Raw genomic sequence first — 20,316 nt, forward strand, 5'->3', positions numbered from 1 at the left:
AAAATACAGGTAGCCTAATATAATTTGTTTTATCAATAATATTGGTGTAGTCTAAGACCTCTTCTTGTATTAAGGGTATTGGCAGGAAATAGAAATTTCTTTATTGACATAAGACATTTAACAAATTCTATGGTCAATCGTCATATAAATATATACCTATATTATACAAAATTCAAAGCATAAAAACAATACGATTCTACAATATAAAGTAATTTACAAAACCATTTTTACAAATTCATTCATACAAAAATCAATTACAGCCACTGTATAAATGCATTCTTGCTGCAGGATAAATTTAACAGTTTTTTTGAAACTCATACAAGAAAGGCTTCTAATAGATAGTGGCAAGAAATTGTACAATATTACTCCTAACTTATAAACATCCAGCTTTTTTGTGATTGTGAATGCCTGAGGTATTCAGTTCTTATCTTATTTCTGTGCCTCGAATTATGATTATGGATTTCAGTGCTAGTTGCCAACTCCCCTTTATAAGTATGTATATAGAGAAGCAGGCTCATAACATAGACGGACCGCAGAGTCAACAGTTTAAGTTTTTTGAAAAGAGGCCTACAATGAGATCTTTGGTTTTCATTCATTATTATTCTTACTGCCCTTTTCTGAAGCCTAAAAATCTCAATGGACCTACTGCAATATTGCCCCATACAATGATTCAGGTGGAATAGGACCTATAAAAACTATAACCAACCCATTTTATCCCAGTCAATTTTTTGTCAATTTGATGTTTTTCAGTGATAAAAAGAACTACCGTACTTTGAATAATATTTTGTCTAAATACTGCATAAATTTATACAGGCTACTCTGAAAAAAGTAGTTCCCATAAGTCAGGGCATGATTCCTCACATCAAAAGAAGAAAATCATAGTAAATCTGCTTCAAACCTTAAAGGAACTTGTTTTCGGAACCAAGTTTTGCGTATTTGGTCACATATCTTGAAAGTTTCTGTAGCTACAGGTCTGGAAACGATTTTATTCAATTTTTCAGTTCATTTTACATAAAGTACGCTAAATTGTACATCTTAATTAACAACCAACAAAAAACCTTAGGGCTTCGTTTCATCAGGGGAACTGAATTTCAGACGAAATCTTTTATTCTGTATAACTTGGTAACCAAGTATTTTTGGACCTATGTTAATCAGAACATTTTTCTTCTTTTGATGTGAGGAATCACACCCTTACTTATGGGCACTTTTTTCAGAACATTCTGTATATATGATAAGTAAGCTAAAAACTGGTGTGACCATATCGACCATGGTAAGGCTATAGCCTATATTCTACTGAAATTGATTTCTTGAGACCAAAAATGTGATACACATTATGAATTACTACTAATACATCTTCCTTTACTATATTTTATTGTATCTGGTGATGTGGATCAGGAATATTCCCAGTGGGAAGGAACTTATGATTTGGCAATATTTCCGAGGCCAATAAATTTTGGGAATTTATGGGAACTTAAGGGAATTTATAAAATTGCTCTAAAAATGATTGAAATTGATCAATCCCACTCATATTTTACTTCAATATAATCAATAAATCATCATTCTATTTGATATTGATCAAGCTCAGCCACATTTTACATTGATATAATCAATGATGATTATCATTCTTTGAGCCTGTTTTTGCTCACTCACTCACTGTCTTTTAAATACTCGTATAGTCCAGTCAATGAAAGATTATAGAGGAAAATTTTTGGAACACAATTTTTGACCCCGTAGCTCTTTTACGGGTATTTAGGGGGTAAACATATCAAAAGTCCTCACTCCTACCCCCTGTGCTAAGGTGGTGGGGGTGGTTCAAAAGTGCCATATTTTGTTTTTTTGCATATATCTCGAACAATATGCGCCTTTCGGATTTTTTTTTCGAACCCAATCATAATATTAAAGCTCACAAATTATCCTGCAAGTTTCATTTCCAACATTTTTCCATATCTCTCATAGTTTTCTAGGAATGAGCTCTCTAAAGTATCACATTTTGAAGAAAAACCCTTCTGGCTCCAATTTTTTAATCTTTTTGGCCTTATAACTTTTTTAAGATTCATTAAAAAAATCCGTGCTAATCATGGGCTCATAGAACTCATATTCTCTTAAATTTCATCTATGGTCTCACTATTTTACGCATCTCACAACGATTGTTGCAGCCGTTATAGTGTTGAGTGTGAAATCTTCAGTCTAACAACAATAGATCAATTGTCAGGGAAATTGGGAGAGAATGTTTGGAACACAATATTTGACTTCGCTGCTTTGTTTGAACTAGTTAGAAGGTGAACATATCAAAAGTCCTCATCCCTACTCCTTGAGCTTAAGGGATGAGGGTAGTTGCATTTTTTCCTTTCTGGCTGACACGCATGTAACTGGGAAACAATGCATTTTAGCGACATGGCTAAGTGAGTAAAAATGAAGCTAGATAAATTTCCTACAATTTTTGTACGGTAGAGTTTTGTGATATCTTCTATAGTTTTTGAGATATTCACTTTTAAAAGTGTAAAATCTTTGAAAATACAGTTATTCTTCCAACTTTTTGCACTTTCAGGGCTTATTACTCAACAACAAGCATCGAAAAATGTATTTTTTTTATACAGGGGGTAGGATTGATGACTTTTAATATGATTACTCCCTTACTATCCTTAAAAGAAGAGCTACGGGGTCAAAAATTGTGTTCCAAAATTTTCCCTCTATAATATTTCATTGACTGGACTATAGAACTATTTAAAAGACAGTGAGTTGCATTCAATTCTCTCCAATTTAATGTATTTTTTCATCATCTTTAGCTTTCCATAAATTTTTATAGCAATTTTAAAGTTGTGTGTGGTAGGTGTGAGGACTTTTTATATGCTTACCCCCTCACTACCCTTAAAATGACTTCAAGGACAAAATTTTGGTTCCAAACTTTTCCCTCTATATCTTTTTGAGCATTCGTTGCCTGGATTAGTATTTTATCACACGCCTCAATGACTCTTGAAAGGTTGAGAGGTGTGGAATTATTTTCTTTTTAATACTGTAGTGGATTAAACTTGAGTATGCTCCTTGTTTTAGTTTAGCCTATTTTACTGTATTTTATAATTTCTAATTTTTGGATTTATATTTTATTCTAATCTTTATTTAGGGGTCAATTTTTTTTGTGCAGAGAAATTGAATAAAATCATGCAATGAAAGTTAAATTACACTCAATACTTTGTTGACCTCATCTACAGGCATTTATTAGTAAGTAAAAAAATATTATTCAACTTGTAAGAAATGAAAGTAGCATTATAATAGTGGTGCAATTGAATGATTTATTGAGTGCTCATTTCTCCTTTCAGTCTATGAACTTCAAATTACTGTTTTCTTTCAACTTACTACAATATTTATATGATACTAGCCGTCAGGCTCGCTTCGCTCGCCATATCCGTCTAGCCAGGGGGCTCCGCCCCCTGGACCCCCGTAAGAAGTCAGGCTCGCTTCGCTCGACATATCCGTCTGGCCAGGGGGCTCCGCCCCCTGGACCCCCGTAAAAAAAGAGATCAGCGGGCTCGCTTCGCTCGCCATATCAGGCGATATAATATTCGCAGTAATAGCTCTGATTGAAGTAGCAGTGCCCAATCAAATTTTCCGCGATAAATGCATTTCAATCTTCAACTTGGTGCCAACCTAACAAAGTCAACTCAACTTAATGCCAACCTGACAAAATTATTAATTTAGTTACCAGTTAACAACTGTTTCGAAGAGGTACTCTCTCTAGATTATAGTTCTATATTAACATATGGTATGGACATTTTTCAATTATAATTAAGAGATTGGAATAAGAAGAATATACATGCTAAAAGACGAACTTTCAACCCTTAAAAACCACCCTTAGAGTTGAAATATTGCCAAAAGATTTCTTAGTGCGCCTCTAAAGGGCCAACTGAACATACCTACCAAATTTGAACGTTTTTGGTCCGGTAGATTTTTAGTTGAGTGAGTGAGTGAGTCAGTCAGTGAGTGAGTGAGTGCCATTTCGCTTTTATATAAATAGATTAATCCTTATATTTCTTACATAAATCTGTTGTATAACAGGTGATTGAGACCATGTGTAACAAAAATCGTATTTTTCGGTCATTTTTTATGAAAGAAATCATAAATTTCCTTAAGTTCCCATAAATTCCCGGGAATTTATTATTTTTGGGAATATTGCTCTTAAATTCCCTGGGAATATTTCCTCGATCCCCGGGAATTTTACATCACTAATTGTATCTAAGCTGAAATAGCTATTATTTGAGAAATTAGCCTAGAATTTTTCTAACTTAAAATGTAGATTGTAGATGCATGACATCCACCAACAGAAAAATCTAATTGGCAGAGTAGATTTATATCACTGTAACGATTCCAACCTCAAACTAATTACAATATTGCTAGACCTGTTCTTCTAGCAAGGATTTGTTAGGCTTTTCATCTTGACTTGTCAAAAGTCCCACTCATTTTCCACTGCTTTTATAGTGATTATATGTGAACGCTAGGATATAATGGGTCAAAATGTTTTGATAGGTTGTAGGCCTATATGTTGAAGTTGATAAGAATTAGCACAGCTCAGCACTGTCATCGCTTCCTGCCCATTGAAATTATTTTAAAATTTACTAATTTATTTTTTATAGATTCATGTGAGATCTATTGATCTTAAAATGGGATCTCAAGAAATAAATAATTTGTTTGATGGATCTGAAGATGTTCAGATTCATATCAAAACGGAACCCGAGGTCGTCTGGCTAGAAACTCCTGAATATGTCCAGGTAATTTCCTCTACAATATTTAAGTAGATAATGAATTGATTACAGTAGGTAGTCATAAAGCTAAAACTACTGTTTGCTGAACATATTTCTGAACCAATTTTGGCTCTAAACTTTTAAATACAGTATTCAGGATTTATAGCTGACTGAACATAATAATAATAATAATGGTTTTTGTTCATAGCACAGACATGCCACCAGGGCATGTCCATAAGGGAACACGTCAAGATAATAATAAAAAACAAGTCCTTAGATGGACAGTCAAAATGTTACAGAAAGTAAAAAGAAACACAGAAAAATACAACCAAGCAGCAGGCAAATGCGCTATTACAAGAAGTAGCTACTTACAGTTGCCGTGTCACATTCAAAAAATTCCCTTAAGGAGTAAAAGGGATTTTCATGCAGGAACGTCCTCAATCTCCTCCTCAAGACCACCTCAGGCAAACCTCTGGCGGAAATGGGCAGCTTGTTGAGGATCCTCACCGGCTGGTAGGCCAAGCTGTTTTGAGTCCTCCCCAATCTACAGTAAGGGAGGTTCAGCCTGTGCCTGTTCCTGGTGTCATGCCGATGAAAGTCACCTCTGGTAGGCAAGGCAACAAGTCCCCGAAAAGCTGCAATGGCAGACCTGAAAATGTAGAGGTTGAAGACTGTCATAATGTGCTCCCTTACAAACAGTGGCTTGCAATTCGCCAGATAATCAGCCCCACATAAAATTCGTATAGCCTTCTTCTGCACCAGCAATATCCTTTTTACCTCGGCGGCACCACCCCACAGTGTAATACCATAAGCCATCACACTATGGAAGAAGGCAAAGTAGCACATTCGATGATGGGCCCCCGGGATGCAACCTCTCAGCAGGAACTGCACTCTATTGAGCCTGCAACAGACACCCTGAATGTGATCTCCCCAAGCAAGCTTACGATCCATTGTAAAGCCCAAGAGCTTCACCGAGGGGAAGTTGAACTGATCACCATTCTTGAGGGTGAACACAATGGACTGAGTCTTCTCGCTGTTAAGCAAAAATCTATTTGCTCGGAACCAGTCAGCCACGGTCCCCTCTGAAGCCTGCATCAGTTCATGCAGGTCAGCCAAGTCCCCATTGATGTCCAATAATGAGGTATCATCAGCATAGCATACCACTGTCCTGTTTCTGGAGAGAGCGACATCGTTTATCATGATCAGGAACAATAAGGGCCCCAGCACAGAGCCCTGGGGCACCCCACAGGTCACCAATCTCACCCGCGACCTTATACCATTTGCAGACACAGCCTGCTGACGACCCTCCAGGTAGGAGCGGAGAAGCACCAGAGGACTGCCAACTATGCCATAGGCAGAGAGCTTAGACATTAAGATGTCATGGTCTAGGGTATCAAAAGCCTTGCTGAGATCACAGAGAGTCAACCCAGCAAGACCTCCCCCCTCCAAACTCTCAATTACTTTTAAGATTAAATATCCCACAGCCTCAACAGTGGACCTCCCCGCTCTGAATCCAAACTGCGTACCTGCAAATAAGCCATTAACTTCACAAAATTCATATAGCTGCTCTGCTATTACCATCTCGAATATCTTTGAGAGTATAGGTAATATAGATATTGGCCTGTAATTGGTGGGGTCACATCTATCACCTTTTTTAAAAACTGGAATCGTTTTTGCCAATTTAAGCTGGCTAGGAAAAACATACTGAGCTAAACATAGGTTTATACAGTATGTCAGGGGAACGACAATCAGCTTAATAATACTTTTTATAAACCTACTAGACATATAATAAAAGTCTTTACTAGTAGAGCTCTTCATACTGGATGTGATCCTCAAGATGTCCTCTGGTGTGGCACTGCGCCAAGTCAGGGTAGCCGCTGGTGGTTGCCTGGATTCTCTCAGCAGTTGTGTTGGTGATGCTGATGCCTCTGGAGAAGCAGCAATCCTCTCCCTGATGTGCTGGATAGTCAATCCAGTGGTCGTTCAGCTCCTCCGAAGACAGTGGGACACTTGCTGGGGCAGATGCTTTTGTCTCCCTTCGGATCACATTCCAGGCTGCCAGACACTTATTTGAGGCCCCATTGATAATGTCTGCATTGTAGGAGAGCCTAGCCTGCCTGGTTTCACGATGGTATCTGACCTTCAGTCTTTGATACATAGACTTCGATTCACCTGAGCCCTCCTGTCGAAACCTTTCATAGGCCATCAGGACCAAGTCTCTCAGATTAATAAGATCTTGGCTTATCCAAGGAGATGTTCGTCCTCTCCCAGCTTGCTTCAGCACTCTGAGTGGGAAGGCTGAGTTGAACTCACCCAACAGCCGATTGAAGAATGCTTTAAAAGTGGGCTGAGCATCCAGAGAGTGCTGAAGCAGTAGAAACCAATCCACATGACCAATCAAACAGCAGAACCGCTCAAAAGAACTCCTAGAGATAATTCTAGTCACCATTGGTTGAAGTGGCAGGTTGTCTCCTGGTCGGAGATGAGAAGTTGAGGAGGGTACCACCCTACACCTTATCGCATCATGATCACCAAGAGCATAGTGCATAACCTCACACCAAATATTCACATCCACTTTCAGGTTAGTGGCAACATTATCTAGGCAAGCAGCCAGCCTAGTAGGCTGATGTATTATCAAGTATAAGTTCCTTGATCTCAACAAGTTTTTAAAATCAGTTGTTTTTTTGTCCTCAACAAGCACATTGATGTTAAAATCACCTCCCATCACAATGTCAAAGCCAGGAAAACGATGTTCAAGATGCTCAATCAAAGACTCCAATACATTAGAAAAGCTGTCAATATTTCCAGATGGTGGCCGATATACTACCACAATACACAGTTTATCATACAGTAATGCTATGCATGCAAATTCATGCTTACCCTCCATGCAGAAGCGATCTAAATCTACTGAGCATGCTTTTACACTCTTAGCAGCAAAAATTGCTACTCCACCATTGTGAAGCACTCTACGTGAGAAATCAGACATCAGTTCAAGGCCTTTTATTTTAATATGCTGCAAATCACACCCCCTCAGCCAGTGCTCAGAGAAGCATAAAATATCATATTCATCAAATTGATCAATTGCTTCAACTTGGTAAACTTTATTACTCAAACACTGTATATTACAGAAAAGTATTTGTAGACTTGAATCCATCAGTCTTTCTGGCAAGCAGCCTGCTTTGGTTTGCCTAAAAAAACTTTTGGTTGATTTTTGTTTTTTACACTGGTTGGAGTAAATTTTTTTAACTAAAGTACCCTCTGTCCAAAAATCAGCACTTAAGACAAGGTTATAGAACTTTTCAGAAATAGCAAGCTTGAAAGAAGAGTATGTATCGTACCTTGATTTCAGTTTGTAACAGTCAAATTCGGAGCTGGCTATTCCAGACTGAGTCAAATATGTTTCAATATCCGAAACTCCCACTTCAGGTTGAAGCCTTGATATAAAAATAGAACTTTTCTTGTCCACGGTCTTCAGGGGTTGCACACTACCTGCAGTAGGCACTGGAGGAGAACTCTTTTTAGAACCAATAATATGTTTTGGCTTTTTTGCTACAGCAGAACTATATGAAGTCACCTTCCTACTTGTTAGGTTCACAACAGGATTAATAGGACAGCTGGGCTTATCACAGTCAGTTGAATCCAATGAAACATTCACCGAAATATTATCCTTTGAAACAATGTCAGCAGGACAGTTCACAACACGATTACCTACAGTAGTCACACTATGTGAACTTTCTATCACCTCAACTCTTTTGGAAAGTTTTAGAATGTTTTCACTCAGATTTTTGATTTTGTCAAAAATTGAAGTAGATTTACTTCGATCTTCCTTACAATTTAAATTTGAAGGAGTCGCAACATTAGCCAGACACTGAAGCATAGAGATAACCTCAACTTGGCATTCGTCACAGTACCAATGTACACTATCACCAAGAATTAAAATACTGTTGTATTTCTTTTTAGACAGACCCACACAACTCGCATGGAACCACTTGTCACATATTCCATCACATTTTACACCTAAATCATCATATTTAACAATTTCGGTACACTTAGAGCAAATATTAACGTCACATTCAACCACTGCCATCACCTTAATACTACCCCTGCCATAATACTACCCCTTTCCTATCCCTTGTATAAACCGTGAACATATTATTGAGATACATACTATAATTATATGTCAGAATTTGTCATTTTGTGATCCTATGTTATTGCCTGGTCATATTGTAAAAATATTCAATGGTTTTCGAAATTCTCATAGCCAGGATATTTATGGCATGACAATCATAGTTTTGAAGTCTATTATTGATGTCATTGCAGCCCCATTATCTCGTACTTTCAATGAGTGTCTTCAGGCAGAAGTTTTTCCTCAGTTGTTGAAGATGGCCCGCACAGCTCCTGTCTACAAGAAAGGTGATCCCACTCTCATAAATTGCTTCAGGCCTATTTTTTTATACCAGTTTTTGCCAAGGAAGCCTTCTTTGAGTCCAACAGGCTGTTCTCCAATCTGCAGCATGGCTTTAGAAGAAATAAGTTCTCAGTGACTGCTGTGACTGAATTAGTTCAGCAGGTTCAGAAGGGCTTTGAGGAAAGAAATGCTGTGTCTCTGTCCTTCTGTGACCTGAGTAAGGAATTCGACTGTGTGTCACATGAGATTCTTCTCGATAAGATGGAACACTATTGTGTTAGAGGTGATGTTCTCCAGCCTGCGAAGTCATATCTCGAAAACAGATGGCAGGTCGTTTCTTTGGGAGGAGCAAGTTCACAGGCATTGCCCATCAGACATGGTGTTCCACAGGGCTCAGTTTTAGGTCCCTTACTGTTTTTGATTGCCATAAATGACTTGAACCTTGAAGGGAGAGCACAAAAATTTGTAGATGACACCACTATAATCTCTTCTGGTCAAAATCCAATTCAGGCTCTAGAGCTGGCAGAAGTTGTGTTTGGTGAAGCTAGGATGTGGCTGGAAACAAATAAGCTCCAATTGAATCTCAGCAAGACTCAGAGGCTGCTCTGTTCATTGGCTGGTACAGCATAGCCCTGATCCTCAGAGTGTGACGCTCCTCGGATTTATCATTGATCCTAGGCTGAAATGGAATTGCCACATTGAGGGACTATGTAAGAGGCTGGCAAGAGCGACCTATCTACTACGGAAGCTGACACAGATGGTGAGCAGACCCTACCTAATTTTTTTCTCTATGCCCTTTTCCACAGCATCCTGGGCTATGGGCTGCAGCTTTGGGGTCATGCATCTGATTGCCAAAAATTTTTATAATGCAGAAGAGAGCTGTCCGCATCATCACCTCCAGTGGTTGCCTTGAACACTGCAGACCGCTCTTCAAGTCTACTGGAATACTGACTATATTCAGTTATTATATATATATATATATATAATATATATATATATATATATATATATATATATATATATATATATATATATATATATATATATATATATACAGGGTTGAAATCGCTGCAATTCAGGAGATGAGATGGCCAGGGAACGGAATTTTGGAGAGTGGAGACTGGACCGTGTTCTTTAGTGGTAGTAATGATGGAAGAGGAATGGCTGGTACTGGATTTCTGGTCAATAGGAAAAGGAAAGAAGCAGTAATCGGTTTCAAACCAGTGAATGAGAGAATCAGCACTCTAAGATTAAGATCTCAATTCTTCAACATTACATTAGTATGCGTATATGCTCCAACAGAGGATGCGGATGAAGAGGAGAAGGAGAGATTCTATGAGAAGTTGGAGGAAGTAGTTGATGAAATAGCGCATCATGATGTGAAAATCCTCCTGGGAGACCTGAACGCAAAAATAGGTAGAGAAGAGAGATTTCAGAGTGTGATAGGGAAAGAGAGCTTACACAGTGAAAGTAATGATAACGGAAGGCGAGTGATAGATCTTGCCGTAAGAAAGAATATGATAATAAGTAGCACCCAGAAACAGCGAAAAAACATCAAAAAAGCTACCTGGTGTTCACCGGACGGGGTCACATCAAATCAAATAGATCATATTTTGATCGATAAAAGACACTGTACTGATATAACAAATGTGGAAAGCTGTAGAGGGGCTGATATAAACTCAGACCACTATATGGTCAGGATTAGTTGTAGACAGCGTATTGCAGTGACAAACAACAAGAGAGCAAAAACGCAAGCCCGTTTTGATGTGGCAAAACTGAAAGAAGAGGCAGTGTCACACAGATATGAGGAATGCTTGAAGAACTATCTGGAACAGAAAGAGAATGCATGGAACACTGAGGGAGTAGAGGGAAAATGGAGTATTCTGAAGGAAAGTGTGATTGGAGCTGCAAGGGAGGTTGTTGGCTCTAGAAAGAAGGAAATTCGGGCTCGCTGGTTTGATGAAGCATGCATAACTGCGATTGAAAGACGAAATAGGGCCAGAATGAAAATGATCCAGAGAAAAACACGGGGAACTGTGGAAGATTATAGATCAGAAAGGAGGATAGCGGATAAGTTATGTAGAAGAAAGAAAAGAGCATATGAGAAGCAGCAGTTGGAGAGTATAGAAGAGCATTATGGCAGAGGAGAGATGAGAAAGTTTTACAAAAAAATGAGAGAAGATAAGAAAGGGTTTCAACCCAGGGTAGTGTACTGCAAGGATAAATGAGGAAATATGATAGGAGATGAATAAGGAATAAAGAGGAGATGGAGAGAACACTTTGATGAAGTCTTGAACTATGGCCAACAAGAAGCTGAACCTGCTTATGATGATGTGAGAACGGTACAAGAGGAAGTGGGTAGACCAATGCTTAATGAGGTGAAAGAGGCTATCGAAGATCTTGCAAACAATAAGGCCCCTGGGTTAGATCTAATAACGGCAGAACTTGTTAAAAAAGGAGGGGACATGTTTGTACAGAGGATGCATGCTCTAATCAATGAAATATGGTTAGAAGAAAAAATGCCAGAAGAATGGAGCATTGGTATAATTTGTCCAGTTCATAAAAAGGGGGACAAAATGGAGTGCCGAAACTACAGAGGAATCACCCTACTGGGTATTCTGTACAAAGTCTCTGCCAAAATTCTAGCAAAAAGGATGACGCCATTGATAGAATGTAATATTGGAGAGTATGTATCAATGTGGTTACCGGCCAGGAAGATCAACAGTCGACCATATCTTCACAATCAGGCAAATTCTCGAAAAATTTTATGAGTTTGATGTCAACGTACAACAGATATATATTGATTTCCAACAGGCATATGACACTATCAGTAGGGTGAAAGTGTATGAGGCACTTAGGGAGTTGAATGTCCCCACAAAGCTGATCCGTCTCATAAGTATGACGATGAAAGGAAGCCGAGCTGTGGTCAAGATTGATGGAAGTGTTACAGATGATTTTGAGGTAAGAAGGGGACTGAGGCAAGGAGATGTGCTGTCAACCATGTTATTCAATGCAGTGCTGGAAAATATTATCAGAAAGGTGACCACCAACAACCCCGGGGGCACACTCTTCAACCGGATGTGCCAAATAATGGCTTATGCAGATGACGTGACCATACTAGCAAGAAACAGGAGGGAACTGACAGAGATCTATGAAAAGCTGGAACATGAGGCAAGAGAAGTAGGCCTGGAAATTAATATGCAGAAAACTAAAGTGATGGTTATGTCCAGGAGGCCAGTGAATGATGGAACACAGATACAGTTATCAGGTAGAACCTTTGAGAAAGTGAAATCATTCAAGTATTTGGGCACCCTAATAACGGAAGATAATAATGTAGCGGAAGAAGTGGATGCTAGGATAATGTCCGGAAATAGGGTGTATTTCGCCCTGCAGAATATCCTGAAGTCCAAGAATGTGTCAAAAAAGGCAAAATAAAAATTTACACAACAGTTTTAAGACCAATAGTGACATATGGGGCCGAAGCTTGGACATTGACTACACGAGAAGAAGGTCTGCTTCAGAGATGGGAAAGAAAGATTTTAAGAAGAATTTTTGGAGCAATCAAGGAAAATGAAATATGGAGGATAAGAACAAACGAGGAACTAGGAAGATTGTTCGAAGAGACCAGTATTTTATCTGTTGTGAAAAGTATGAGGCTGAGATGGGCTGGTCATGTGTGCAGAATGCCGGAAGGGAGGGTGCCAAGGATGGTGCTGGAAGGCAAACCCGGAGGAAGAAGACTACAAGGAAGACCAAGAAAGCGGTGGGTTGACGATGTGGAAGAGGATTTGCGAAGACTGGGTGTAAGAAGATGGAGAAGAACAGCAGAATGTCGAGAGGGATGGAAGGATGTGGTTGTGAAGGCTAAGGCTCTACATGGGCTGTAGTGCCAATAATGATGATGATGATATATATATATATATATATATATATATATATATATATATATATATATATATATATATATATATATTTAAGTGCTCTACATGTGAATTTTGACAAGTACAACTTGAGGAGTGACTTACATAGTCATAACGCACGGAATGGTTGCATCATTGACACTCCTTATTGCCGGCTGAGTAGGACAAGAGACTCGTTTCCTACTGTGGCTCTTGAGATTTTCAACAAGCTGCCTAGATAGTTAACAGCCTTGAGTACCCAGGCATTCAAGACTAAGTTGAAGTGTTAAAGAAACCCCTTTCTATGGATTTCATAAGTTCTTCGAAGTCACAGTGACCATGCCATCTTGAAAAATCAAGTTTATAGTCATTACTTACTTCAATAAAAGTTTATTCTTATATTTTTTCGACACAACCTATCCGGCTCCGCTGGTCTTGGTGAAGAATGAGTGTATTCAGTATATTATCATGATAATCTCATCCAATGCATACAAATTTGAATCCTATTAGTATTGATAATCAGTAAAGTAGAGTTTATTCTCTCAATCTTCAAATTACTTTTCAATCCATCCTGCTTCATTATCAATTCAGCTTTTTATTGTTTCAGGACCAATTTAAACAACAACTGACTGAAGATAACTCGATATCAAGAACTGCTGTAAAACGAATACATGCTGAAAACTCAATTAATAATGGTGAGGATTATTTCTATAAATTTTCAAGTGTAATTTTTCTCTTATTGTGGATGATGCCTACATATTATGTGTCTGTGCGTTTACAGTATAATGGAATAAGTCACTACAGTAGGCACGTGGTCCAGTCACTGCAGTACAGAGTTTTTGACAATGGTGGAAATAGTTAAATAATTCTTTTACAAGGGTAATTTGAATGTAGGTTTGTTGGGGATCTATTCAAATTAAGAAAACTACTAATTTAGTCGCTTCAGAATTTCAGTCCGCCGTTTTGGATCCGCCATTTCGAAACCAACTTGTTTTCTTTTTTATTTAATAGGAAGGTGGTCTTATGATACATGACTCTGATTCAGAATTTCAAGAGAAAATGAACGGCGAGTGTCTCACGAAAGGTGTAACAGCCGAAGACCTTACATTCTACATGGAATTTGCTACAAAAATGTCAGAGAAATTTTCTCGTATCGACCTTATTAGCTTTCGAGATCCTTGGATTTTTAATATTTTTGAAAAACGTCAATAAGTAGTAAACTACCTGGCAAAATCTAATTCTAAGGATATGGTTGGAAAGAGGAAGAAATTTCCAATAATATTCATATAATTTGTTCCTTTGATGTTTTTGAACTTTTTATAAGCGCTCAAAGTTGAAAAAGTACACTTGTCGAGTTCAACGCCAAATTTCAAACACTTTGAAAGCTCGTAAAAAGTTCAAAAAACGTCGAACAAAGAAACAAATTATATGAATCTTATTGGAATTTTGACTGATTTAAACTTATTGGGGATCATAATAACGTTTTTCAAAAATATATAAAAATCGATAGATCTTGAAAACTAAGGTCGATATGAGAAAATTTTACTGGTAATTTTTTTGTTGCAAATTCCATGTAGAATAATTCATGGTCTTTGGCTGTTACACCTTTTGCTGGGCGCAAACGTACTTTGCGGTAAAACGCCTGGGCGAAAAAAGAGTGAGTACAGTTTGCAGTGGAAAACATGTATTTTCCACCACATGCTAAAACTAACAAACAGAAAGGAGTGTATCTCATGACTCCTTGAAGGTGCAGACTTGAAAACTCTTCGTAATCACGTGTGGAGAATTAATATCTATGATGATATCGCGAAAGCATTTGTCTTCATTAAAATGAAGACAAATGAGCTTAGTATCTCAGTTAGATAATAATCATATAGACCTGATTTATTCATCTAGTTTGAAAGTCAAGTTCATTATGTGGAAAAATCCTATATCATCAACATTTACATTTACTTTTACAAATTTACTTGAACCAAGACCATTTTTATTCAAAGTAAATAATGAGACTAGCATCAAGAACTCACCATAGCTCTGAATTGGAAATCTTAGAAAATTAAACATAGAAATGAAAGTTAAAACTAATGCAGAATGAGAATAAGGTTTTAATAGTTCTATCAAAAAACGTTTCATACAAGACTTTGGTATTATGTCTTCTCGAAACGCAGTACATGCACTGTATTTCGAATAAACTTTAAGGACGAACGTATAAACTGTGCAACACTGATCGATACTGTAGTTACGAGATCTGTCAACTTGCTTGAACGAGGTGCAATGATTGTTACTGAAATGTACTGGAATGATATCCATGGAAGTTGAGGGGGCAAAGTTTATTGTGGAAATCCATCCTCAAGTAATGTATTTTTGGACTTCTGGTCCATTTTGAAACTTCTATGTTAACATAGGTAATGAATGATAATCATAGATGAATGATCGGATAGCGGAAATTGAAAAAATAGAGTGTAGTAGTAATAGATTAATAGAAAGAAAGTCTAAGAATAATAGCAGGAACCTTATAATAGTGAAAATAATTATTTGAAGTTTTCGTTCAATGATTTAGTGCCTGTTGCACAAAAGCCGGTTAAATTTTAACCGTGATTAATCCAACGAGAACCAATCAGAGAAGCCGTCTTATCAAAAAGTCTTTCTCTGATTGGTTCTTGTGAAATTAATCACGGTTAAAATTTAACCAGCTTTTGTGCAACTGGGCCTTAATACTTGAACTTGGAATGCATTATATTCATGAAGCTGTGTACAGAGCTACGTCAGTACAAAGCTTGCGAGGAAGTTGAGTTGCATCAAATGAACCATTTGGCCTATAGCCTACATTGAACCAATACAATTACAGGTAGGTCTATTTAATCACATATTTGGATTAAATTTAAAAAAATACAAGTTACAAGAGTTAGAAGAAATAAGTTGATCCTCGCTACCAGCTAGAAGTGTCTTCCAGCAAAGAGAATGGGCACTAAATTAGGGTAATGAGGTAGAATCAGATAACGATACAGTATGGCAGTGGAGAGTTGAGGGATGAACCTTTACGGAATAATACCCAGAAGACAGGTAGTGTGGCCCCGTCTCGTTTCCTTAAACCCAATATTTATATTCAGTTTGCTCGAACGAAGAGATTGAGACCATTTGCAAGTCTTTATCGTGAAGTAGTAGTAAAAATCGATTTAATAGTTCTAACGTGTTACCTCATGCCTATGGAGAAACGCACCAGAAATCATGCAAGGTTTTTTTAAGGCACTGGGGAACACATTTATTGACGTACAGCGCGTGAAGACATATCATTTTGATGCGGAGAAAACTATCTAAATTTCATAGATTTAACATTCCCCTGCATCTATTACACAAAAAAAAAGTTATAATAGGAAGAAATTTGAGAAAATGGGTGAAAAACATTTCTGTAGTGTTTTGGGAGGTTATATAACTAATAGAATATGTGTTTTGGAGGAAACATTCATAGGATAAAAATAGTAAAGAAAGGGTTTTCAAATATTTTCGTGCAAAAAAACGGTGGAATATCTTGAACGGTTATCAAAATACAAGCTATAAAAGAAACCCCTGAAAATGCTTGTGGCCATCTTGTTTTCGAGGTGTTTGCCTGTGATTTCGACTTATCATCATTGTGTTCCTCATACTAGTCTCGACGAGGAAATTGAGACATCTTCCACGGTTACCAAAATATTGCAAAAATTACCAAAAATGACCATAGAGTGCCTTTTTTAGTTGCGCCCGGACTAATAAGTGTATACTAACACTTATAAAGTGTTATTAAGGTAAAATTTGGTAGTTAAAAGTTTTTTAGATCATCAATTTACTCATTTAATTCATTTTCGTAAGATTTATTTATTTTAAAATGTGAAATCTTTGAAACGGTTAGCGATATGGATGAGCGGATCTCGCCATTTATTATCTCTTGGAATTCTGTTTCAAAATCATGAATCTTTATTTAAAAAATGAAGTTTGATTCAAAATGGTGAATCCAAGATGGCGGACCAATATTTTGAAGCGACAGAAAATTATTTTTAATTCGAATAGGATTCCCAAGGGAACCTACTGTCAAATTATCCTTATTTATATAATATCCTAATTAAATTAAGCCGTTTCCATAATTTTCACCAACTCTAGCCTTAACCCATATCATGAAATGTATTTGATACAGGTAACTTATTGTGTACACAATGTCCATCAGCTATAACAGAGTGCACCTCATGCCTCAATTGCAGAAGATTGGATTCATGCCCGTCCCATATAAGAGAAAGTTTTTTTTAATGTATTTTTGAAAATAAGCTTTGAAGAATATGCATGAAGAGGAATGCAATTCATTTATTCATTTATTTGAAATACAAATGAGACTAATGTAATAACATTGGTAGATAAAATAATAAGGTAGTCCTTGTGCTATTTTTCTTCCAAATTTGTAGGTGACACAGTCCAAGATGAGGTTAGAATTTCAGGTGTACAATTTTCACAAAATTCTAGTCGAAAATAAACATGAAAACTATAAATTTTGAATTTAGATGGCTTGAATTAATAAATTGATTAGAAATATTCCACTCAATTACCACTTGTAACGAATAATATTGAGTTATTTAATAAAATTTGGAACCATTGAAAAAACACAATCTTGTAAACACTAAAGCTCAGCTGGAAGGACATTATTTATAAAACAGAGGAAAAGGATTCATAGCAAAAGGAAAACTATACAATTTATTAGAAAACCATTAAGGGATGTTTTTATAAATATGGTTTCTAACAAGAAGTTTAAACTTCTCTGTCTTATGATTTAGGCTCAACTCACACTTCGGCGACTCAGGTCGAGTAGAGACTCGACTCTAGTCGAGAGCATGTGTTTCCAAATGGTGACACTCAGACCAGTCGATTCCAGTCTCTGCGACGTCACCCATTTGAAAACACATGCTCTCGACTAGAGTCGAGTCTCTTCTCGACCTGAGTCGCGTAAGTGTGAGTTGAGCCTTACAGAATATCGATGGTTCACAGTTCAAATAAAACAATTATTCAGTTTGAATAAACAAGGAAATGAACTATCAATGTGAGAAAAATAAATCTAGACAAACTTGAAACAATTACACTTTTATTCATTTACACAACTATCATATTATGTCCTACAATATTTATATATATATATATATATATATATATATATATATATATATTTTACTTATATTTAACTTACTTAACTAGCTCAAACCCAAATAAGATAGCTGACAGATCGGCCTACTTTTGATATTAATTCTATTGAAATTATACTTATCAGCATAACACATTATTTTATAAACAAAGCCTTCTTTTCTGAATAAAATATTTTCATTTACATTTTCAGAAAAACGAGCTAAAAATACACGAAAAAATGTACCAGCAGGAAGCATGAGCGTGAATGAATGCAAAAATGCTGTGACCCCTGGAACAGGATACCTGAAGAGGGTACCACCACCACAAACTGCTGTCGGCCTGCAGCTCCTACACATAGAAAAAGAGAAGCTAAAAATAAGAAAGAATAAGCTATTAGAAAATGACAATGAAGATCGCGATGAGGATGTGGGCTTCTTCAACTCTGTGTTGCCCCACGTGAGAAAGCTCACTCCACGTGACAAACTAACATTCCAAATGCGAGTACAAAGGATTTTGTTTGATGTGGTCTACCCACCCCCACCACTGCAACAGTCAACGTCAACTGCTTCAAGCATCTCCATTAGCCCCATACTTCCTACTAGTAAATAATGAAGACACTTTCTGATGCAGATGGTATTAAATTAACTATACTGTATAATTCGCAGTGAGTGCAAGTGATATGTTTGAGTGAGTGTTACATGGATTATTTCTTTTAACCGTACATTTACCATTCATTCCAGTATGTACGGTACAATGTTTGAATGCTGCTGTCCGTGGCAGCCATAGGTACTTTGTTGTTATAGTAATTTGTTAGTAGTATGAAATGTTATATTAGCCTAAAATATTAATTTATCATAAACTCTTCTACGTCTAACTTCAAGAATGGTTCGAATTGATAATAGGCTAAAACATGAAAAATATAATTCAATTACATAAGAAATGTAAATTTAGCCTAAATTCTTATTTAACTATCTTCGAGAATTGTTCAAATTAATAGTAGACAAAAGTATTGTAGTTTTTCTTTTAATTATTAGGACTGCAAATAACTTAAGAAATATAGCCTTTTATGAATGAACTGCACACAGTCTGTTTGAATAATTATTGATTTCATTATACCTACACTATAAATTCTGTATTGTATAATTCATTCATCTTGTGTAAAGAGGGCATCTGAAAGTCATAAGATCTCATCCTTTTATCCCCAAATGTGTATTTCGATTACATAAATATTTTATAAATTGTTAAAAGAAACCAAAGTTTATCTTTAAAATTGAATTATTAAGTTACAACAATGAGCGTTGAGCGTATCTATAGCTTTTTCACCCATAGAATAATCGTATCTCTCAATAATCACATTTTCAAGCATATTTTGTTAAAAAACCTTATAGAAACTGCAGTGTTTTATACCTTTTACTGTTTTTATTGGAATTATAGGAAATTTTAAGTGGAGTCTAGACACTTCGTGGATTTTTAAAATATAGATGTCTTTTGTTGAAAGAATTAGGCAAATAATTGAAAAAGTTCTAACTAATGGGGAATTAGATTTTTCCAAGGACAACCTTCAGTCGTGTAGCTTGTAGAATATCATATTAGTACTAGAGTTACTCAATTTCGACACTTTTTACACTTGAAAATTATTTTTCCGGATTACTATGATAATAATAATTATTTTTATTTTTACATAACGTAGCCATACAAATGCACTACATTCATAATAGTCCAGGCAATGAATGCTCAAAAAAGGGTATAGAGGGAAAGTTTTGGAAGACAATTTTTGACCCCGCAGTTCTGTTTAGGGTAGTGAGGAGGTAAACATATCAAAAGTCCCCACCCCTACCAACTGTGCTAAGGGGGTAGGGGTGGTTAAAAGGTACCATTTTCTGGTTTCTCGCATATAACTCGAAAATTATGCATCTTACAGACATGACTATTCCATAAGAAATTAAAGCTTACATAATTTCCTACGATATTGATCTCAAAACTTTCTCTATAGGCCTATCTCTTTCACTTTTTGAGATATTCGCTCTACAAGATGTGAAATTTTTGAAAAAACACATTTTCATTCATTTTTTTGCTATTTTCGCTCTTATAACTTTTTGAATATCGATGGGAAAAATCCATGCTGATCATGAGCTTA

The 20,316-nt window shown here is 36.7% G+C and overlaps 1 protein-coding gene across 1 annotated transcript; it reads left to right on the forward strand.

The window, feature by feature from the left end:
• The first annotated feature begins 186 nt into the window (after positions 1 to 186).
• Positions 187 to 19,261, forward strand: LOC111059223. Its single transcript, XM_039435197.1, has 4 exons — positions 187 to 208; positions 4,629 to 4,763; positions 13,651 to 13,738; positions 18,391 to 19,261. The coding sequence occupies exons 2-4, from the start codon at positions 4,656 to 4,658 to the stop codon at positions 18,786 to 18,788; spliced, it is 594 nt and encodes a 197-aa protein (XP_039291131.1). The 5' UTR covers positions 187 to 208; positions 4,629 to 4,655; the 3' UTR covers positions 18,789 to 19,261.
• The last annotated feature ends 1,055 nt before the right edge of the window (positions 19,262 to 20,316 follow it).

Source organism: Nilaparvata lugens, chromosome 1 (assembly GCF_014356525.2).
Source record: "Nilaparvata lugens isolate BPH chromosome 1, ASM1435652v1, whole genome shotgun sequence".
In the NCBI taxonomy this organism is placed as follows: domain Eukaryota; kingdom Metazoa; phylum Arthropoda; class Insecta; order Hemiptera; family Delphacidae; genus Nilaparvata; species Nilaparvata lugens.